General features: G+C 41.7%; 1 protein-coding gene across 12 annotated transcripts in view; it reads right to left on the bottom strand.

Annotated features, from left to right (window-relative positions):
• LOC132885195 (sodium- and chloride-dependent GABA transporter 2-like) overlaps positions 1-22623 on the bottom strand; it is a 289130-nt gene extending 266507 nt beyond the window's left edge. For 10 of the 12 annotated variants that reach the window (XR_009654557.1, XR_009654558.1, XM_060919569.1 and 7 more), the window contains exon 1: positions 22560-22623. Coding sequence is in view for 8 of the 12 variants with exons in the window: in XM_060919569.1 (XP_060775552.1) it covers positions 22560-22576 (17 nt within the window). In the remaining 4 variants the exon portion in view is untranslated. The remainder of the gene's footprint in view (positions 1-22559) is intronic. The other 2 variants (XM_060919571.1, XM_060919563.1) reach the window with 2 other exon arrangements.
• Positions 22624-24471: the final 1848 nt, after the last annotated feature.

The following is a 24471-nucleotide window of genomic DNA, read 5'->3' as shown; positions in this document are numbered from 1 at the left end:
AAGTGTACTAGGTGTGTGTGTGTGTGAGTACACTTTTTATAGTTATAGCGCCACCTAATGGCCTATGTGGACCAAAGTTGGTATGGGCCCTTGGGGAGGGGTCTGGCATAATCTCACCAAGTTTGGTTAAGAAATGTCAAAGGGCTGCCAAGATATGAGCTCACTTCCTGTTTGATGTCGTTGCATCTGAGTTTCATTGGCTGCTGCTGCCAAATTTTTTAAAATTTCAAAAGTGTGAGGATATCTTTTGTGCCGATTGGTCCAATGATGCTATCAACCAAGTCTGGGCAAATTTGGTCAAAAACTGAGGGAGGAGTAGCAATTTAATTGATTTTAACAAAATTCAAAATGGTGGAAAATCTCCCAGGTGCAATATGATGCCATAGGGTGCGTTGGATTCGGTTTGACGGATGGATTCCAGCGATACTAAGATTTTGACAATCAGCCTTAAGGTTTAAAAGTAACAAGCAGAAATGTACTTCCAAATTTGACCTGTTGGTGGCGCTAGAGAGTTTGAGGTGGTGAGCTGAAATTTGCTGACAAGAACCTTGAGGCAGCCTAGAATCAGTGTGCCAAATTTCTCAACCTCTCACCAGACGGTTCCATGGGTTGCCATAGAATTTCATTGATTTTAACAAAATTCAAAATGGCGGAAAATCCTCAAGGCAGAATATGACGGTATATGGTGCGATGGATTCGTCTTGACCCATGGATTCCAGAGATAGTTGAATTTTGTTTCTACCCAAAATGCATCATGAGATATGAGCCAAAAGACATTTTTCCTAGTTATAGCGCCGCCTAGCGGCCAATTTGTTCCAAATTTTATGTGGGCGTTTGGAAAGGGGTGGGGCATAATCCCACCAAGTTTTGTCAAGATAGCCCAAAGGGCCGCCGAGATATGAGCGCACTTCCTGTTTTGCATCTGCGCAGCCGATTTTGATTGGCTGCCACGGCCAAACGCTTAGGAAATTCAAAATACTGGGTATAACTTTTGTGCAGGTTGGTCCAATTATGCTATCTTCCAAGTTTGGGAGAAATTGGTCAAAAATTGAGGGAGGAGTAGCATTTTAATTGATTTCCAAAAAATTCAAAATGGCGGAAAAACTATATGGGCGGAAAATGACGTCATGGGGTGCGTTGGATTCGTCTTGGCCCAAGGATTACAGGGATACCAAGTTTTTGAAAATTGGACCAACGGTTCAAAAGTTACAAGCAGAAATGTACCTGCGAGTTTGACCTGTTGGTGGCGCTAGAGGGTTTGAGGTAGAGGCCTGAAATTTGCTGAGAGTAATGTTGAGACTGTCTAGAATCAGTGTGCCAAATTTCACAACTTTTTACCAGACGGTTCTATGGGCTGCCATAGACTTGCAGAGGCGGAAGTGGACTGAATAATAATAATAAGAAACAATAGAATCACTATGGGTGCCTTCGCAGCTTCGCTGCTTGGCCCCCAAATATAGCTGCAAGCAGCAATGAGGGGGCCAAGCACCCTATGAGCCTAGTCGTCAGGCTTGCAGAATGCATTTGGGCCAGAGAGATGGTCACGAGAACCCACAAGAAGTTTCATGTCGATATACCATCGTTTGACTGAGATACAAGGTCATTTGCTGTTCAGTGGCTTCACCATCAAATTCGATTGACTGTGATGGCTGAAATTACTGCAAGTGTACTAGCTGTGTGTGTGTGGGCTAGAAGACTGCTGACATTTGAGCTCAATGACATATGAGCCAAAACATATTTTGTATAGTTATAGCGCCCCCTAATGGCCAATGTGCACCAAATTTGGTAAGACCCCTTGGGGAGGGGTGGGGCATAATCCCACCAAATTTGGTTAAGAAATGTCAAAGGGCTGCCGAGATATGAGCTCACTTCCTGTTTGACGTCTTCACAGCTGAGTTTCATTGGCTGCTGCGGCCAACCAGTTTAAAAATTTCAAAAGACTGAGGATAACTTTTGTCCGGTTTGGTCCATTGATGCTATCAACCAAGTCTGGGCAAATTTGGTCAAAAATTGAGGGAGAAGTAACAATTTACATGATTTTAACAAAATTCAAAATGGCGGAAAATCTAGCAGGTGCAATATGATGCCATAGGGTGCATTGGATTCGGTATGACCGATTGATTCCAGCAATCCTAAGATTTTGACAATCAGCCATACGGTTCAAAAGTAACAAGCAGAAATGTACATCCAACTTTGACCTGTTGGTGGCGCTAGAGAGTTTGAGGTGAGTTGAAATTTGCTGACAAGAACCTTGAGCGAGCCTAGAATCAGTGTGCCAAATTTCACAACCTCTCGTCAGATGGTTCTATGGGTTGCCATAGAATTTCATTGATTTTAACAAAATTCAAAATGGCGGAAAATCCTCAAGGCAGAATATGATGTGATATGGTGCGATGGATTCGTCTTGACGCAAGGATTCCAGAGATAGTTGAATTTTGTTTCTAGCCAAAACGCATAATGAGAGATGAGCCAAAAGTCATTTTTCCTATTTATAGCGCCCCCTAGCGTCCACTTTGGTACAAATTTTTTGTGGGCCTTTGGGAAGGGGTGTCGCATAAAGCCACCAAGTTTCGTCAAGATAGGCCAAAGGGCCGCCGAGATATGAGTGCACTTCCTGTTTTGCGTCTGTGCAGCCAAATTTGATTGGCTGCCACGGCCAAACGCTTACGAAATTCAAATCACCGGGTATAACTTTTGTGCAGGTTGGTCCACTTATGCTATCTTCCAAGTTTGGGAGAAATTGGTAAAAAATTGAGGGAGTTGAAACATTTTAATTGATTTTCACAAAATTCAAAATGGCGGGAAAAGTATATGGGCGGAAAATGACGTCATGGGGTGCTTTGGATTCGTCTTGGCCCAAGGATTCCAGGGATACCAAGTTTTTGAAAATCAGACCAACGGTTCAAAAGTTACAAGCAGAAATGTACCTGCGACTTTGACCTGTTGGTGGCGCTAGAGGGTTCGAGGTAGAGGCCTGAAATTTGCTGATAGGAATGGTGAGACTGTCTAGAATCAGTGTGCCAAGTTTCACAACTTTTTACCAGACGGTTCTATGGGCTGCCATAGACTTGCAGAGGCGGAAGTGGACTGAATAATAATAATAAGAAGAAACAATAGAATCACTATGGGTGCCTTCGCAGCTTCGCTGCTTGGCCCCCAATAATAAGAAACAATAGAATCACTATGGGTGCCTTCGCAGCTTTGCTGCTTGGCCCCCAATAATAATAATAATAATAATAAGAAACAATAGAATCACTATGGGTGCCTTCGCAGCTTCGTTGCTTGGCCCCCAATAAGAAGAAACAATAGAATCACTATGGGTGCCTTCGCAGCTTCGCTGCTTGGCCCCCAATAAGAAACAATAGAATCACTATGGGGGCCTTCGCAGCTTCGCTGCTTGGCCCCCAATAATAATAATAAGAAGAAGAAACAATAGAATCACTATGGGTGCCTTCGCAGCTTCGCTGCTTGGCCCCCAATAATAAGAAACAATAGAATCACTATGGGTGCCTTCGCAGCTTCGCTGCTTGGCCCCCAATAATAATAGGAAACAGTAGAATCACTATGGGTGCCTTTGCTGCTTCGCTGCTTGGCCCCCAATAATAATAATAATAAGAAGAAGAAACAATAGAATCACTATGGGTGCCTTTGCAGCTTCGCTGCTTGGGCCCCAATAATAATAAGAAGAAGAACAAGAAACAATAGAATCACTATGGGTGCCTTCGCAGCTTCGCTGCTTGGCCCCCAACAATAGAATCACTATGGGTGCCTTCGCAGCTTCGCTGCTTGGCCCCCAAATATAGCTGCATGCAGCAATGTGGGGGCCAAGCAGCTTATGAGCCTAGTCGTCAGGCCAGCAGAATGCTCTTGGGCCAGGTAATGCCCTTGTGCAGCTCAGTCCAAAGTTGCTATGTACCAAGTGTGGGAGAAATTGGTGAAAAATTGAGGGAGGAGAAGCATTTTAATTGATTTTCACGAAATTCAAAATGGCGGAAAATCCTCAAGGCAGAATATGACTTCATAGGGCGCAATGGATTCGGCTTGACCCACGGATTCCAGAAATAGTGGAATGTTGTTTCTACCCAAAAAGCATCATGAGATATAAGCCAAAAGACATTTTCCCTAGTTATAGCGCCCCCTAGCAGCCAATTTGTTCCAAATGTTTTGTGGACCTTTTTGGACTGGTGTGGCATAATTCAACCAAGTTTCATTAAGGTATGCCAAAGGCCGGCCGAGATATGACCACACTTCCTGTTTCGCATCAGTGCAGCCAAATTTGATTGGCTGCCATGGTAAAACGCTTACAAAATTCAAAACACTGAGCATAATTTTTGTGCGGCTTGGTCCACTTATCCTATGCACCAAGTCTGGGAAAAATTGGTCAAAAATTGAGGGAGAAGCATTTTAATTGATTTTCAAAAAATTCAAAATGCCAGGAAAAATTTCCTGCAGCAAATGACGTCATAGGGTGCGTTGGATTCGCCATGGCCCAAGGATTCCAGTGATGCCAAGTTTTTGAAAATCAGATGTACGGTTCAAAAGTTACAAGCAGAAATGTACTTGAAACTTTCACCTGCTGGTGGCACTACAGGATTGGGGGTGGGGACCTAAAATTTCTTGAAGGCAATCATGAGACTGTCTAGAATGTGGGTGCAGACCAATTTTTGGGAAGATCCAACTAAATTTGCAGAAGGAGCAGCATTTTATTGATTTTCCCAAAATGGCGGAGATTCTATTATGGTCTACATGACCTCATTGGGTGCGTTGGAATCCTCTTGGCCCAAGGATTCTAGGGATACCAAGTTTTTGATAATCGGGCGTACGGTTCAAAAGTTACAAGCAGAAATGGACCTCAAATTTTGACCTGTTGGTGGCGCTAGAGGGTTTGAGTTGGGCATCTGGATTTTTTTGTCGTGAGTCCTGGGATAGACTAGAATCTGTGCGTAAAATTTGAAAACATTCCTATGAAGGCTGCCGAGATATGAGCTGACTTCCTGTTTGCCGTCTTTGCAGACGCGTTTCATTGGCTGCTGCGGCCAAATAGTTTTGAATTTCAAAACACTGAGCATAACTTTTGTGCGGCTTCGTCCAATGATGCCATGTAACAAGTCTGGGAAAAATTGATCAAAAATTGAGGGAGGAGTAGCAATTTAAGTGATTTTAACAAAATTCAAAATGGCGGAAAATCTACCAGGTGGAATATGACGAGATGGGGTGATTTGGACTCGATTTGACTGAAGGACTCAAGTGATACTAAGATTTTGACAATCGGACGTAGGGTTCAAAAGTAACAAGCAGAAATGTACTTCCAACTTTGACCTGTTGGTGGTGCTAGAGAGTTTGAGGTATTGAGCTGAAATTTGCTCACAAGAACCGTGAGGCAGCCTAGAATCAGTGTGCCAAATTTCACAACCTCTCGTCAGACAGTTCTATGGCTTGCATTGAATTTCATTGATTTTAACAAAATTCAAAATGGCGGAAAATCCTCAACTCAGAACATGACGTCATAGGGTGCGATGGATTTGTCTTGACCCAAGGATTCCAGCGATAGTGGAATTTTGTTTCTCCGCCAAACGCATCGTGAGATACGAGCCAAAAGTCATTTTTCCTAGTTATAGCGCCCCCTAGCGGCAAATTTATTCCAATTTTTTTTTTCTGGGGGTTTGTGGAGGGATGGGGCATACAGCCACCAAGTTCCGTTAAGCTACGCCAAAGGGTGGCAGAGATATGAGCACACTTCCTGTTTGGTGTCTGCGCAGCCAAATTTGATTGGTTGCCACGGCCAAACGCTTGTGAAATTGAAGACACTGAGCATAACTTTTATGCGGCTTGGTCCAATTATGGTGTTTACCAAGTTTGGGAGAAATTGGTCAAAAATTGAGGGAGGAGTAGCATTTTAACTGATTTTGACGAAATTCAAAATGGCGGGAAAACTATATGGGCGGAAAATGACGTCATGGGGTCCGTTGGATTCGTCTTGGCCCAAGGATTCCAGGGATGCCAAGTTTTTGAAAATCGGACCAACGGTTCAAACGTTACAAGCAGAAATGTACCTGCAAATTTGACCTGTTGGTGGCGCTAGAGTTTTTAAGAGAGGCCTGAAATTTGCTGAAAGTAATGGTGAGATTGTCCAGAATCAGTCTGCAAAATTTCACAACTTTTTACCAGACGGTTCTATGGGCTGCCATAGACTTGCAGCGGCGGAAGTGGACTGAATAATAAGAAACAATAGAAACACTATGGGTGCCTTCGCAGCTTCGCTGCTTGGCCACCAATAAGAAACAGTAGAAACACTGGGTGCCTTTGCAGTTTCCCTGCTTGGCCCCCAAATATAGCTGCAAGCAGCAATGTGGGGGCCAAGCAGATGGGGCGACGGATTCGTCTTTACCCAAGGATTCCAGAGATTATTGAATTTTGTTTCTAGCCAAAAAGCATCAAGATATGAGCCAAAAGACATTTTCCCTAGTTATAGCACCCCCTAGAGGCCAATTTGTTCCCAATGTTTTGTGGCCCTTTTTGGAGGGGTGTGGCATAATGCTACCAAGCTTTGTTAAGGTACACCAAAGGCCGGCCGAGATATGACCACACTTCTTGTTTCGCATCAGCGCAGCCAAATTTGATTGGCTGCCATGGCAAAATGCTTACGAAATTCAAAACACTGAGCATAACTTTTGTGCGGCTTGGTCCACTTATCCTATGCACCAAGTCTGGGGAAAAAGTGGTCAAAAATTGAGGGAGGAGAAGCATTTTAAGTGATTTTCACAAAATTCATAATGGCGGGAAAAATATCCTGCAGCAAATGGCATCATAGGGTGCGTTGGATTCGCCATGGCCCAAGGATTCCAGGGATACCAAGTTTTTGAAAATCGGATGTACGGTTCAAAAGTTACAAGCAGAAATGTACTTGAAAATTTCACCTGCTGGGGGCGCTAGAGGGTGGGGGCTGGGGACCTAAAATTTCTTGAAGGCAATCATGAGACTGTCTAGAATGTGGGGGCAGACCACTTTTTGGGAAAATCCGACTAAATTTGCAGAAGGAGAAGCATTTTATTGATTTTCACAAAATCCAAAATGGCGGAGATTCTGTTCTGGTGTACATGACGTCATGGGGTGCGTTGGAATCGACTTGGCCCAAGGATTCTAGGGATACCAAGTTTTTGACAATCGGGCATACGGTTCAAAAGTTACAAGCAGAAATGTACCTCAAATTTTGGCCTGTTGGTGGCGCTAGAGGGTTTGAGCTGGGCATCTGGATTTTTTTTTCTGGCGAGTCCTGGGATAGACCAGACTCTGTCTGAAAAATTTGAAAACATTCCGATGAAGGCTGCCGATATAGGAGCTCACTTCCTGTTTGGCGTCTTTGCAGACGTGTTTCATTGGCTGCTGCGGCCAAATAGTTTTAAATTTCAATACACTGAGCATAACTTTTGTGCAGCTTCGTCCAATGATGCCATGTACCAAGTCTGGGAAAAATTGATCAAAAATTGAGGGAGGAGTAGCAATTTAAGTGATTTTAACAAGATTCAAAATGGCGGAAAATCTACCAGGTGGAATATGACGCAATAGGGCGATTTGGATTCGAGTTGACCGAAGGACTCGAGAGATACTAAGATTTTGATGATCGGATGTACGGTTCAAAAGTTACAATCAGAAATGTACTTCCAACGTTGACCTGTTGGTGGCACTAGAGAGTTTGAGGTGGTGAGCTGAAATTTGCTGAGATGAACCTTGAGGCAGCCTAGAATCAGTGTGCCAAATTTCACAACCTCTCATCAGTCAGTTCTATGGCTTACCATTAGAATTTCATTGATTTTAACAAAATTCAAAATGGCGGAAAATCCTCACCTCAGAACACGACGGCATAGGGTGCGATGGATTTGTCTTGACCGAAGGATTCCAGAGATGGTGGAATTTTGTTTCTACCCAAAACGCATCATGAGATGAGCCAAGAGTAATTTTTCCTAGTTATAGAGCCCCCTAGCGGCAAATTTATTCCAAATTTTTTGTGGGCGTTTGTGGAGGGGTGGGGCATACAGCCACCGAGTTTCGTTAAGATACACTAAAGGGCGGCAGCGATATGAGCACACTTCCTGTTTCGCATCTGAGCAGCCAAATTTGATTGGCTGCCACGGCCAAACACTTGTGAAATTCAAAACACTGAGCATAACTTTTATGCGGCTTGGTCCAATTATGCTATCTAACAAGTTTGGGAGAAATTGGTCAAAAATTGAGGGAGGAGTAGCATTTTAACTGATTTTGACAAAATTCAAAATTGTGGGGAAATGTATGGGCGGAAAATGACGTCCTGGGATCCGTTGGATTCATCTTGGCCCAAGGATTCCAGGGATACAAGTTTTTGAAAATCAGACCAACGGTTCAAAAGTTACAAGCAGAAATGTACCTGCAACTTTGACCTGTTGGTGGCGCTAGAGGTTTTAAAGGAGAGGCCTGAAATTTGCTGAGAGTAATGTTGAGACTGTCTAGAATCAGTGGGCAAAATTTCACAACTTTTTACCAGACGGTTCTATGGGCTGCCGTAGACTTGCATAGGCGGAAGAAGGTTGAATAATAATAGGAAACAGTAGAAACACTATGGGTGCCTTCGCAGCTTCACTGCTTGGCCCCCAATAATAAGAAACGATAGAATCACTATGGGTGCCTTTGCAGCTTTGTTGCTTGGCCCCCATTAAGAAACAATAGAAACACTATGGGTGCCTTCGCAGCTTCGCTGCTTGGCCCCCAATAAGAATAAGAAACAATAGAATCACTATGGGTGCCTTCGCAGCTTCGTTGCTTGGCCCCCATTAAGAAACAATAGAAACACTATGGGTGCCTTCGCAGCTTCGCTGCTTGGCCCCCAATAAGAATAAGAAACAATAGAATCACTATGGGTGCCTTCGCAGCTTCGCTGCTTGGCCCCCAATTAAAACTTGTGCACCAAATTCTAGTGTGTGTTTTTTTTTTTGTTTTTGTTTTTTTTCTTTCTCTCTTATTAAAGATGTAGGCTGTACATTCTGCCACAGAAAAAGAACAGTTCAAAGAAAATCACTGAAAGCCCAATACTGCCATGACATTCATATCCAAGATGACATTCATGTCACTGTATGTAAACTTCTGACCACACCTATACACTCTCGCACGCGCACACATGACAAATGCACACACACACCCACTATTTGTCATCATTCATGTCTGGGGGGGGGGTCGCCCCGCAGCACTGGCAAAACTTGCCAGCTATCAGAAAATTTTCACTTTCACACCCATGCTTACATTTGTAGTGTTGCAGTACGTATTTGTGCTCATTGTTTTAGTTTTGCATAGATATGACATAGCCAAAAGTGCTAATGGAAGGTGCCATAGAAATCAACTGACATATCACGCACACATCTTGCCTTCCTTAAATTCAACATCAAACTCACACTGGTTTAAAACATTTTGGTTTAATTTTATATTTTAGAAAAGAAAATGGGGGCAGTGGTCTGGAAACAGATACTTTCCATACTCTATTTTTCTTTCCATACTTATCCGGACCTGGAAATTACTAAAATCAAATTCCATACTGCATAGTCAAGTCAAGTTTATTTGTCTAGTGCTTTTAACAATAAACATTGTCGAAAAGGAGCTTTACAGAATTTGAATGACTTAAAACATGAATATTTTATCCTTAATCTATCCCCAGTGAGCAAGCCTATGGAGACCGTGGCAAGGAAAAACTCCCTCAGACGACATGAAGAAACCTTGAGAGGAACCAGACTCAAAAGGGAACCCATCCTCATTTGGGCAACAAACAACATGACTCTTACATTAACAGCAGTCTGTTTCGTTGATGTTATAATTCATTGATGGAAACTTGAGTGCAAAACTGTTCATGAAAACTGCAGTCCTCAAGTTAGCAAGTCAACTGTAGTCCTCAGCCATAAAAGTGTGATGTTCCAACACAGATAAATGATTTCATTATTTTGAGAGATTTTGAATGTAAGCAGATTTCTATTTTGGCAATGATCTGTGGTGATCTCTTATTGGTTGTTACTACACACACGCGCGCACCTCAAATTAGAATACCATGAAAAAAGTTCCTTTTTTTTTCATAATTCAAAAAGGTAAACTTTCATATACAGTGGTGCTTGAAAGTTTGTGAACCCTTTAGAATTTTCTATATTTCTGCATAAATATGACCTAAAACATCATCGGATTTTCACACAAGTCCTAAAAGTAGAGAAAGAGAACCCAGTTAAACAAATGAGACAGAAATATTATACTTGCTCATTTATTTATTGAAGAAAATGATCCGATATTACATATGTGAGTGGCAAAAGTATGTGAACCTTTGCTTTCAGTATCTGGTGTGACACCCCCCCCTCCCCCCCCCCCCCTGTGCAGCAATAACTGTAAATGTTTCCGGTAACTGTTGATCAGTCCTGCACACCGGCTTGGAGGAATTTTAGCCCATTCCTCCATACAGAACAGCTTCAACTCTGGGATGTTGGTGGGTTTCCTCACATGAACTACTCACTTCAGGTCCTTCTACAACATTCTGATTGGATTAAAGTCAGGACTTTGACTTGGCCATTCCAAAACATTAACTTTATTCTTCTTTAACCATTCTTTGGTAGAACGACTTGTGTGCTTAGGGCCGTTGTCTTGCTGCATCATGGACAGATGTCCTGACATTTTCCTTTAGAATTCGCTGGTATAATTCAGAATTCATTGTTCCATCAATGATAGCAAGCCATCCTGGCCCAGATGCAGCAAAACAGGCCCAAACCATGATACTACCACCACCATGTTTCACAGATAGGTTAAGGTTCTTATGCTGGAATGCAGTGTTTTCCTTTCTCCAAACATAACGCTTCTCATTTAAACCAAAATTCTATTTTGGTCTCATCCGTCCACAAAACATTTGTCCAATAGCCTTCTGGCTTGTCCACATGATCTTTAGCAGACTGTAGACAAGCAGCAATGTTCTTTTTGGAGAGCAGTGGCTTTCTCCTTGCAGCCCTGCCATGCACACCATTGTTGTTCAGTGTTTTCCTGATGGTGGACTCATGAACATTAGCCAATGTGAGAGAGGCCTTCAGTTGCTTAGAAGTTACCCTGGGGTCCTTTGTGACCTCGCTGACTATTACACGCCTTGCTCTTGGAGTGATCTTTGTTGGTCGCCCACTCCTGGGGAGGGTAACAATGGTCTTGAGTTTCCTCCATTTGTACACAGTCTGTCTGTGGATTGGTGGAGTCCAAACTCTTTAGAGATGGTTCTGTAATGTTTTCCAGACTGATGAGCATCAGCAACACTTTTTCTGAGGTCCTCAGAAATCTCCTTTGTTCGTGCCATGATGCACTTCCACAAACATGTGTTGTGAAGATCAGACTTTGATAGGTCCTTGTTCTTTAAATAAAACAGGTGCCCACTCACACCTGATTGTCATCCCATTGATTGAAAACACCTGACTCTAATTTCACCTTCAAATTAACTGCTAATCCTAGAGGTTCACATACTTTTGCCACTCACAGATAGGGGAGAGCGGGGTAAGATGAGCCACTTTTTACATTTTTCATCATAACTACATGTTAAAGCCATTTTTGCTTCCAGTCTACACACCATACCAAATTTCAAAGTGTACTGTTACTATCTGAGCAAAAAATAATTGATAAGCTCTTATGGTTAGAGTGATATTACCTCTTGAAAAAAAAATGTCAAGTGGCTCAACTTACCCCATGCACGGGGTAAGATGAGCCACTGTGTGGGGTAAATTGAGCCAACACAAAACATGTTAGGTTAACAAAGTAAACAACTTTTATTATTAGAAATGCAATCAGTGAATCAAGTCAAGTCAATCAAGTGGGGGATAGGGCCGTTGCATAGAGAAGGGGAGATGAAGAGAGAGGTGATAGAACGAGATGGGATAGGGAGGGATAGATAGATGGATAGAGAGAGAGAGATATGCATAGATAGATAGAAAGAGGGATGGTTAGAGAGGGAATGAGAGATATACTATATTATAGAAATTACTAAAACAGTAGAACAGTGCCAAAAAATCTTATTTCTTTCAGTAGGTTAAAACATTGCTAAAACATGCAGCAATCATTCCATCAATCATTTCATCATTATTCAGTGTTCCAAGCGTTCAAATTGCAAGGGAACACCATTTGCCTCTCCCTCCGTGCTGTCCCCCCAACAGTAAAGGGGTGGGGCAATTTTTTCACAATATCCTGTCTTGACAGGACAGCCTTATCTTTCTCTTTGAAGAAAAAGGTCGGCTTTCTTGCAGAGCCATGGCATGACCGGCTTCTTTTGACAAATCTTGCCTCTATTTCGAAGACATCCAATTTGATTATCTGGCCAATGAAGAAATGCACTTTCTTCTTCCCCGTGAATTTTGCCACAACATAATCCCCCACATCTAACAACTGGTCTTCCTCATCTGATGTCATATATATATTTGTTGTCATATATGACCAGTAAATGTGAAAACTTAAGTGTCATCCATATTGGGTAAGCTCAGCCACCAATGGGGTAAGTTGAGCCAGTGGCTCAACTTGCCCCACATCTAATGGCTCGTCTTACCCCGTGGCCACCATTTTGTAGAAAAATGCTAATAAAGGGGATTAGGCTAATCAAAATTATTTTTATTAGCATTCATATCATAGCTTAGAAAGCCACTAACTTAACCCTAATGTGTCTAAATATTATTCTACTTTTGTCTTCTCTAAATCATCTTCACTGTGGACAAACATGGAATTGACTTAGAAAGCACAAAAACACATTTTTATAAATATCTCCCTCACCTAGTTTGACATGTGGTGCTCCTCTCCACAAGTGTAAGTAAATGGTCCCGCCCCCCCTTTGAATGTGGTCACATGATCACATTTGTTTACTGTTTCTTAGAAACAGGGGGTGGCTCATCTTACCCTCTGGCTCATCTTACCCCGCTCTCCCCTATGTAATATTGGATCATTTTCCTCAATAAATAAATGACCAAGTATAATATTTTTGTCTCATTTGATTAACTGGGTTCTCTTTACCTTTAGGACTTGTGTGAAAATCCAATGATGTTTAGGTCATATTTATGCAGAAATATAGAAAATTCTAAAGGGTTCACAAACTTTCAAGCACCACTGTATTCTATATTCATTATATGTAAAGTGAAATATTTAAAGCCTTTTTTTGTTTTATTTTGATGATTATGGCTTATAGCTCATGAAAATCAGAAATCCAGTATCTCAAATTATTAGAATATTCCCCAAGATCAATCAAAAAAAGGATTTACAATACAGAAATGTCCAACTTCTGAAAAGTATATTCATTTATACACTCAATACTTGGTTGGGGCTCCTTTACCATGAATTACTGTATCAATGCAGTGTGGCATCGAGGTGATCAGTCTGTGGCACTGCTGAGGTGTTATTGAAGGCCAGGTTGCTTTGATAGTGGCCTTCAGCGTATCTGTATTTTTGGGTCGGGTGTTTCTCATCTTCCTCTTGACAATACCCCATAGATTCTCTATGGGGTTCAGGTCAGGCAAGTTGGCTGGCCAATCAAACACAGTATCATGGTCAGCAAACCATTTGGTAGTAGTTTTGGCACTGTGGGTAGGTGCTAAGTCCTGCTGGAAAAGGAAATCCGCATCTTCAAAAAGCTCGTCAGCAGACGGAAGCATGAAGTGCTCTAAAATCTCCTGGTAGATGGCTGTGTTGACTTTGGACTTGATAAAATACAGTGGACCAACACCAGCAGATGACATGGCACCCCAAATCATCACAGACTGTGGAAACTTCACACTGGGCTTCAAACACCTTGGATTCTGTGCCTCTCCACTCTTCCTCCAGACTCTAGAACCAGGATTTCCAAATTAAATGCAAAATGTACTTTCATCTGAAAAGAGGACTTTGGACCACTGAGCAACAGTCCATTTCTTTCTCTCCTTAGCCCAGATAAGACACTTCTGACCTTGTCTCTGGCTCAGGAGTAGCTTGATATTAGGAATGCGAAAGTTGTATCCCCTTCCTTGAAGATGTCTGTTCATGATGGGTCTTGATACACTGACACCAGCCTCAGTCCACTCCTTGTGAAGCTTTCCCCAAGTTCTTGAATCAACTTTTCTTGACAATCCTCTCAAGACTGCGGCCATCCCTGTTGCTTGTGCACCTTTTCCAGCCACCCTTTTCAGCAACAACCTTTTGTGGCTTACCCTCCTTGTGGAGGGCATCAGTGATCATCTTCTGGACAACAGTCAGGTCAGCAGTCTTCCCCATGATTGTGGTTGTGTGTACTGAACTAGACCGAGAGATACACTGTGTTCATACTGTTTGACTCAAACTCGAAATGAAATATTCTAATATTGAGGGGTTTTTTTTATGTTTTTGTACTGTATGCCATCCTGATTAAAATTAAAATAGAAAAATGCTTGAAGCATTTTAGTTTGTGTAATGAGTAACATTTTCACTTTCTTAAATAACTGATGGAAAATATTGAACTTTTTCACCATATTCTAATTTTTTGAGATGCACTAGAGAGAGGTACTGTGCCACTAGGGCGCACTCTCTGACTACTGCGGCCAGGCCGGTGGATGGCTCATGTTATGGCTTATGTTTAAAAAATAAAGTACAATTCGGGTTTTCGCAAATCTGCTGTTGTGTCCTTCCAGTTGCCTGCTTAAACAGTTCTGAGCATAGTTGTGGTTAATATACAACAAAAAGCATGACTGAGTGTCCAGAGCGTCCTCCAGGTGTGACTTTCAACTGTCCATATGGGGCCGTCCTCCACAGGAGCGATATGATGAGACTCCAGCCAGACACAGGGCATCAGGCTGGATCAGACAGGTCCGAGGAGCAGAAGAGGTCAGCATCTCGATCTCAGGATTGACATGCAACTCAGAGGGACAGATGGGGGGGGGGAAAGACACAGGTTGTTAGGTATGCCAAATGTCACTTGAATAAGTAGGAACAGTATACATTTTGCACTGAGTGCAAGCAGAGACTCCAGCAAAACTAACTATGACAGCATAACTAAAAGGGGAGAGCCAGAAGGTAATGCAGGCATGAGGGAGCCCTGGGACATAAAGCAGCCAGCCGCCACACAGTCAACAAACTCGAGTGAGCAAGCGAGTGGGGGACTGACCGCATCCATACATCCCAGTTTACCAAAACACTGTCTGAGGACCCTCCAGATCTACTCCTTTACCTCATAAACACCATTAACAAAAGACTTGACTAAACAGATGTTTTCAGCCTAGACTTAAATGCTGAGACTGTGTCTGATTCCCAAACACTACTTGGAAGGCTGTTCCATAACTGTGGGACTTTGTAAGAAAAGGCTCTGCCCCTGATGTAGCCTTCACTATGCAAGGTACCAGCAGACAGCCTGCACCTTTTGATCTAAGTAGGTGTGGTGGGTCATAAAGGACCAGAAGTTCGCTCAGGTACTGTGGTGCGAGACCATTCAGTGCTTTAAAGGTCAATAGTAGTATTTTATAAATCAATATTTATATCGATTTATATAGCTGCCACCTCCAGAAGTTCAGAGGGGGGCGATCTGGAGTACAGAGAGGTCATCACCAACTTTGTCGCCTAGTGCGAACTGAACCACCTGCGCATCAACGCCAGCAAGACAAAGGAGGTGGTGATCGATTTTAGAAGGACGGTTTCTCAAATTGCACCAGTGAGCATCCAGGGTTTGGACATTGAGATCGTGGAGGAGTACAAATACCTGGGTGTTCACCTCAACAACAAACTGGACTGGACTAACAACACAGATGTCCTGTACAAGAAGGGCCAAAGTCATCTCCACCTCTTGAGAAGATTGAGGTCTTTTGGTGTGTGAAGGACACTGCTTAGGACTTTTTATGACTCTGTGGTAGCATCAGCGATTTTCTACGCTGTGGTCTGCTGGGGCTGTGGAAGTTCAGAGAGGGACAGGAAGAAACTTAAACTGGTCAGAAGGGCTGGCTCAGTCTTGGACTGTCCTCTGTACTCCATTGAGGTGGTGGGTGAGAGGAGGATGTTAGCCAAGCTGACCTCAATCATGGATAACCCCTCTCACCCCATACATGAGGCTGTGGGGGCTTTAAGCAGCTCGTTTAGTAGTAGACTGCTACACCCACGGTGTAAGAAGGAGAGGTACCGCAGGTCATTCATACCTACTGCTGTCAGACTGTATAACACCCACAACTTGTAACGTAGCACCAATAACCTGTTTGTCGTTATATTTGCACTACTTCACCACTACTACCTCTACCATCTCTCATCGATGCAATTATTACGTGCAATAATATAGGCCCTAAACTATTTTCATGCATATATATATATATATACACACACACACCACACAGAGTCTACCTGTAATGTGCAATTTTTCCGAGCTTACTTTTTCATGGTAGATAATGCAAATAGCCCTCTGTATTTAATCCTTCGTTTCTCTAATTTTTATTTCAGTTTTATTTGTTATCTGTTTGACATTTTCTTGCTACTGTAACACGTGAATTTCCTCGATGTGGGATGAATAAAGTGAATCTAATCTAAATATGAAATTTAATTGGGAGCCAGTGCAGTGTGGATAAGACGGGATGATGTGGTCATATTTTCTAGTTCTAGTAAGGACTCTTGTTGCTGTATTTTGAACTAACTGGAGCATGGTGGTGTAGTGGTAGAGCTGGGCGATAAATCGCTTTTATCGATTAATTAGAATTTACAGTTAAGCACGATGTGATTTATGAAAATCGGTTTTCTCTCAGTTTTAACCTCCGCCACCGACGCTCCCCTCTGCACATGTGCAGAACGGATCGAGCAGCAGGGACGGATCGGGCACCGACACTAGCCCTCCTCCCGCGCGCCTGCCATAGACACACACAAAAAACATGGCAGCGATTGGGGGAAAGCCGCAACTTATGCCCAAGAAAGGAGCAACTTCCTCCGTGATCTGGAATTGGTTCGGTTTTGCGGCGTTGGACGCAGACCAAACAAGTCCTCGTTGTCAGGTGTGTTTTGAAAACGGTTGCTTCAGGGGAGTCGTGGCTCAGGTGGATAAGGCGCCATACCATAAATCCGGGGACCCAGATTCGATTTCGACCTGAGGTCATTTCCTGATCCCTCCCTGTCTCTCTCCTGCTCATTTCCTGTCTCTGCACTGTCCTATCCAATAAAGGTGGAAAAAGCCCCCCAAAAAATCTTAAAAAAAAAAAAAAAAAAACTGGTTGCTTCCAAAGGAAGCAGCATGATGAATTTATTCCAACACCTTAAACAGAAGCATGCAGCGGAGTGGGAGAAGTGCTGCTCCCAGCAGAATGAAAACAGCCGCAGCACGAGTGCACCATCCACAATGAAGCAAGCAACCGTCTCGGACACATTTTCGAACTGTGTGCCTGATGATAAGAATGGGGCGCGGTGGAAGGCAATCACAGATGCTATCACGATGTTTATTGCAAAAGACATGGTGCCCATACATACGGTGGAAAAGTCAGGAATTTTTCCCTATTTTGTCAGTTTTATCGAAAAGGACAATTTTTATTTTTTTTAATTTTTTTTTTCGCGGTCCAAATCCTGCACTCTGATTGGCTGGCGAGCAGGTCTGTATCCTACGGTACAGACCCCGGTTACGGACCTCTGGCAACTCGCTCGTTCACAACAAACATTTTTTTTTTCACAAGATTTATTTATAAGATTATCAAAAATCTTAAATTTTTGCCATCATTTCTCAGGAGAATAGCATTAAATTTTACAGCATGGATAGTGATAATGACAGTCTTCACAGTGAAAGCGAGTTTTACTACCCTGAGGAAGAAGAAATAAAAGAGAACATTTCAGGAGAAAGCTAAAAACCTCTAACTGTTGCTCACGCTGAGCAAAAACATGGCTGAATCCTGAATGACTCCTATTTGTATAAATAGGGGACTACATAGGCAGCAAAATGTAGGTTTTTTTCCTACCATGGAAGTGCACTTGTATACCAAGGAGGAAGCCATTTACATTACAGATGTGAATGAGGATTCAAAATGGCGGCTTGCCTCAGCTCGGTTTTCCCTTTTCGAGAGCTCTCATTTTCTGTTAGAATTTGGCAAAGAAAAAAATAAAATATTATTTACCAGGTTAAGGTCGGTCCGTATGGTGAAATACCGTGACCTCGGCCTTGAATACTGACCTCGGCCCAGAGGGCCGAGGTCAGTACTTTCAAGACCTCAGTCACAGTATTTCACGATATGGACCTCCCATATATATATATAAAAAAATTTTTTTTTGAGGGGGCTTTTTTTTTTTTTTTTTTTTTTTTTTTTTTAAGTTTGAGGGTGCATTGTGTCAGTGCCAGTTTGAAACTAACCTATGTTGGAGAAAGCTTTCTAAAAGTTACTGTATGTTCTCACCGTTTACAATAGCATGGTCTGCCATCTCATCTACAAGCTTGTTTTTTGGCTTCTTTTTGGTTTCTGGCTGCACCTTAATTACAAAGGGGAAATTTAAGTGAAAACAAAATAAAGGTAAAACTTGTTTTGAACCATTTCTTTGTCATCTGTAGTTTGAGTTTTAGTGGGGGGGGGGGAGGGAAAAAAGATTAAAATTGAAAAATCGGGTTTTTTTGTGAAAAAAAAAATCATTTTTTTTAGGCCATATCGTCCAGCTCTATGTAGTGGTTGGCACTGTCGCCTCACAGCAAGAAGGTCCGGGTTCAAGTCCAGCGGCCGGTGAGGGCCTTTCTGTGTGGAGTTTGCATGTTCTCCCTGTGTCTGCGTGGGATTCCTCCAGGTGCTCTGGTTTCCCCCACAGTCCAAAGACATGCAGGTTAGGATAATTGGTGGCTCTAAATTGACCAAGTGTGAATGGTTGGTTGACCTGGCGACTTGTCCAGGGTGTACCCTGCCTCTCGCCCATGGTCAGCTGGGATAGGCTCCAGCTTGCCTGCAACCCTGTAGAACAGGATAAGCGGCTACAGATAATGGATGGAGCTTGTTTATGCACTTATTGGAACATCCAGACAGTAAGGCATTACAATAATCCAACCTGGAGATAACAAAAGCATGAACTAGTTTTTCTGTGTCATGTAGGGACGTTAAATTTATCTTAGCAATATTTCTGAGATGAAAGAACGTTATCCGGGTAATGTTATCGATGTGAGTTTCGAATGAAAGACTGGGGTCAATAATCACCCCGAGGTCTTTTACTGCTGCACGTGAAGAAAAAGAAAGGCCATCCAGAGTTACTATGTAATCAGAAAACTTACTTCTAGGTGCATGTGGTCCTAGTACAAGTACCTCTGTCTTGTCAGAGTTAAGCAGAAAGAAGTTAATAAGCATCCAATGTCTAATGTCCTTGACAAATTCCTCAATTCTATTAAGCTGGTGTCTCTCATCTGGTTTTGCAGAAACATACAACTGTGTGTCATCAGCATAACAGTGGAAACTAATACCATGTTTATGAATAATATCACTCAGAGGTAACATATATAAAGAAAAAAGCAGTGGACCCAAGACAGAACCTTGTGGAACACCAAACTTTTCTTCAGTATGTCTAGAAAAATGTTCAGTATGTCTAGTAGAGTTGTGCGTTTGCATAAGCTAAAGTGAACTAAACATTTCCAATTCATATTTATGCGAGTTGAAGCCAATTGTTTACATTAGTTTGTATTGTCTGTAAATTTAAACACCAATGAATACCAAATTTCTCATATAAATCAGGGGCATTGTGTGTGTGTGTGTGTGTGTGTGTGTGTCACACACTGACTGGCAGCCTGAGTACATTATGTAACAAATTCTTTCACAGCATTTTGAAGGGAGATTTCACTGCGCTTCAGGCAGTGAAATCTCCCTTCAAAATGCTGTGAAAGAATTTTTTGTTACATAATGTACTCAGGCTGCCAGTCAGTGTGTGACACACACACACAGATTTCACTGCGCTTCGGGCAGTGAAATCTCCTCTCCACCCTTTTATATGTTTTTCAATTTAATTCAGAGGTTTTACTGGGTTTAAAACATGGATTTTGGCTGTAAAAATCGCAGTTTTAATGTGTTTTTTTGCTGCTGCGCACGCTCTAACGTCTAGAGTGGGGGAGCTCCTTATGACCTCACTCCCATTCATTTCAATGGCACGGAATTTTACTGAAAAACGGGAATACCGGATGAACCACAAGGGGTAACGCAACCATTTGAACAAGCACACCATTCCAGATCGGGCCCTACGTTTCAGCGTTGGAACGGTGTCCATCTCAAAAGCCCTAGGAGGAGGAGTGGATCCAAAAAACGAGGTGAAAACAAATAATAAAAATAAAACTTACGAAGAACAATAGTGTGCTCTCTCAAGCACACTAATTAGGTACTACCTAATAGTGGAGCTTCCATTCAAATTAAAACAAACATGCAACAGATGATGTACTTTGATGTGTTTCAATTTCATCACGAGAAGATAAATTTCTCCAAACTCACATGTATATTATTCTTTTTATTACTATAAACTACAATGTGCTTTCGGGATTTATACCAAAGTGTTTTGAAAACAAAAGATACACGATTCATGACTGGATTCGGGTCAACTTGTCAGATCCCGAAGGATTTCACAGTGATTTCATAAATCAACATCACTATTTAGAATTAAATTCCTACAACTCATCATTTCTATTAATTAATTTTTTACACATTTTCTTTCTCTTTCAACTTGTCGCTTTTCTTGTGAAAGATTTCTTCGTCTTTCATGTCGTCTTTCCTTTTCTTCCTCTGTCAAAACTCTCTCTTCCCCGTTTTGACTTCATCTTTCTCTCCTTGATTAACTTGTTCTGACATCTTTTTAAAAAGTTTGTATTAAAGTTTGTAAAAATGATTATTTTGTTGTGCTGCTTGAGTTGTTCTCGGTGGAAAAACCCGATAAATATGAAATTTAGCTGGAGACAAAAATAAAGTTATGTAGGCGCACTCGTGCTTCTAGTTCCGGCCAAAATCAAACAGCCAATCAGAATCGCGAGGGGCATGGACGGACGGACGGACGGACGTACACGGCTGGGATCCCTGTGTGTCCAAAAATTAACTCGATGGGTTACCATATTTTCTTAAGTATGGAGCTCCACTATCAAGAAAGCAATAATGAAATTATAAACAGATACTGGATATTTGGGGAAAGATGGTAAAAGAATACAATATGAAGAGAGACATCAAATTATTAATTTGGCCTGCCCTGGATCCCAAATTTAAACCAGGAATCCATGATGTTGGATTCAGACAGTGGTAGGACAAGGGTATTTTTCCTGCTTCCAACACAACTTTGAGAACTGACTACTGTCCAATATATCCCACCCCTTGACAGGTGCCATTGTAACAATCAGAATCAAGTTTCAGAATCATTATCGAATTTATTGCCAAACATGTTCTCACATACAAGGAATTTGCTTTGATGATTGGTGCTTGAACAGTTAAGATAGAAGAATAAAGAAAAAAAAAGTAGTAATATAAATAAAAAAAATAAGAAGAATCTAAAATATACAAATTTGGACATATTTAAGGGGTATATGCATGGAGTGTTGAAGTCCAAGTTGTACAATACGTCCCGGAATGTGCAAAAATAGGTCACAGGATGAAGGTGAAGAGTCATAACATGAACACGTGAGAACAAGATGTGTGTGTAAGAGGTTAACCATACTCAAATGTTCTTCACTTCACCTGTCAATGGGTTTAATGGTTGAGGTTATGTAACTATATAACTTGTATAGTTACATAACCATATAGTATACTAGATAGTTACATAACTATAACTTTTTTTTAATCCATCTATAAGACTTGAATAATGTGGAGCATCCATCATAGTGCCCATGTGCAAGTTATGAGAACGGAAATTATCGTTTTTATAGAAATGTTTAACTATCACGGTTGCAGATAGTTAAACATTCTCTCTTTAACATACAAATTCACACTTTTTGATTTGTAAATAAAGAAAATAAACTTGTTTTGGTGACTCGTGGTCAATAGCTTTATGTAAGGTTTATCATTTCTGACGTATTTCATTAACACCTCATATTAGCCCATCACTCACTGTAAAAAATTATTTGTTGTTTTAACTTAGTTAGTGCCCAGGCTGCCTTAAAATTGAGTTCACTGAAATTCACATAGTAAGTTAAATTGTTGTGAAGTTACTATATTAATTTCAGTGAACTCAAAATTTTAAGGCAGCCCTTGCACTAACTTTAAGTTAAAACAACAAATCTTTTTTTTTACAGTGTAACCATTAAACTAGCTGCCAAGGCGCTGAAATGATAACGCTTTCGAGGCTTATTTATTATCAGATGGGACACATTTTGCTTTGTCTCTGTACAGTTCGTGCAAGAAGGACGTTCAATAGTTCGAACCACAACTAAATATAATGTCGAGTTTACAAACAATTCACTCGAAATACACCTATGTGACTTTAAACAACATATTTGTATAATCTATCAGTTTGTTTGACAGAGGAACTATAAAACACAGGAGGAAACACAATGAGTAACTCTGCCTTCCTTGTGCCCTTTAGCCTAGATATTATGGATACAGGAACACACTACAATAGGCTACAATTCACTTTTAAACGACCCCTAAATGTATAAAGGCTGGACTTACAGCTTCCCAGACAACATTCGAGATCAGCTCTTTCTGCTCTGTCGTCTTCACGTTTGGAAGAATGGCGCAACATGTGACTATTTGAAGAAGTATGAGGCGGGGCTTACCTTTCGCCCATAGTCAGCTGGGATAGGCTCTAGCTTGCCTGCGACCCTGTAGAAGGATAAAGTGGCTAGAGATAATGGAAAAAAATGAAAATGAGGCGGGGCTTACCTTTCGCCCATAGTCAGCTGGGATAGGCTCCAGCTTGCCTGCGACCCTGTAGAACAGGATAAAGCGGTTAGAGGAGAGGAGATGATGAGATGAGGTGGGACTTATTTTAAGGACATGGTCTTGCCCTCAGACCTCAAGTTCCTACGGTTGATGGTTATTATTTTAGGCATGTTTGTCATGTATCTGCCTTCTTTGTTAATCTCTCGTATATATTTGACTGCAAAACTGGATTTTGCAGTACTTTGTATTCATATTTGTTTCTTGACCATTGTTGAACACATTGGTCAGGAAATTGAAAAAGTAGCATATTATAAATACCTGTTTTTTTTACTGGATGAAAAGCTCTCATTTAAACTCCATGTAGAGAACTTGGTAAAGAAGTTAAGGGTTAAGTTTTTATTATAGAAATAGGGCTTGTTTTAATTTAAAAGTAAGGAAGGAATTTGTGGCTGCTACCTTTTTGTCTGTTGTGGATTATGGAGACATTCTTTATGTGCGTGCAGCAAAGTCTGTATTACGCTCACTGGACTCTGTTTATCATTCTGCCTTGCGCTTTGCCATAAAGGCTGAGTATTCTACACACCACTGTAGTTTATACAGTTTATCAGGTTGGCCTCCACTCTGTTTGTAGACAGCATCACTGGCTTATTTTCATTTATAAGGCAGTGATAGGATTGTTGCCCTCTTATTTATCAGTCTTCTCTCAAATAGAAAACAATAGGTACAATCTGAGGTCTAGCAATAGATAGTTTTCACATGACGTCACAGAGTCGGGGATTCCCTGGTGGCGGCCATTTTGCAGGGCTAGCTTACCGTACGAGTCACTGAGCACACATTGTAACGCGCGAGTTACATTCATTTATATCTCATCTCATCTCGTTATCTCTAGCCGCTTTATCCTTCTACAGGGTCGCAGGCAAGCTGGAGCCTATCCCAGCTGACTACGGGCAAAAGGCGGGGTACACCCTGGACAAGTCGCCAGGTCATCACAGGGCTGACACAGACAACCATTCACACTCACATTCACACCTACGGTCAATTTAGAGTCACCAGTTAACCTAACCTGCATGCCTTTGGACCGTGGGGGAAACCGGAGCACCCGGAGGAAACCCACGTGGACACAGGGAGAACATGCAAACTCCACACAGAAAGGCCCTCGCCGGCCACGGGGTTCGAACCCGGACCTTCTTGCTGTGAGGCGACAGCGCTAACCAATTCATTTATATATTATTTACATTTATAGTTATATTACTACTATTTAAAGCTAGCAATGGTCACACCTGTTGTATTCACGGCTGTCGTAATAGGTCAAATGATGAAGTCAAGCGGAGCTTTTATGTAATTCCCACTGTACGGGAGCATGAAGGCGAGCAGACAAAGAAACTCGGCATACAAAGGAGGAATCTATGGCTTGCGAGAATCAACCGCAAGGATTTTCAGCCTTCCAAACATGGCAGAGTCTGCTCCAATCATTTTATAAGTGGTAAGTTGTTTAAACAAACAATCAATTGTGTTTAAGTTTGTTTTTGGAAACCAAAACATCGTGTAAACAATCTCTAGAGAGTGCCTAACTGGAACCGCTGAGTGTCCGTTTACATTGTAATGTACACTAATATCGCTCACGCAAGGGTCATTTTTGAAAAACATTTTAGGTCTATTCTATATGATTTGATTTGTGTTTAATTAACTTATTACAGTT

The sequence above is a fragment of the Neoarius graeffei genome, chromosome 4 (assembly GCF_027579695.1).
Source record: "Neoarius graeffei isolate fNeoGra1 chromosome 4, fNeoGra1.pri, whole genome shotgun sequence".
Taxonomy (NCBI): Eukaryota; Metazoa; Chordata; class Actinopteri; order Siluriformes; family Ariidae; genus Neoarius; species Neoarius graeffei.
Note: the sequence above shows the minus strand (reverse complement) of the source record. Positions and strands in the feature narration are given on the sequence as shown.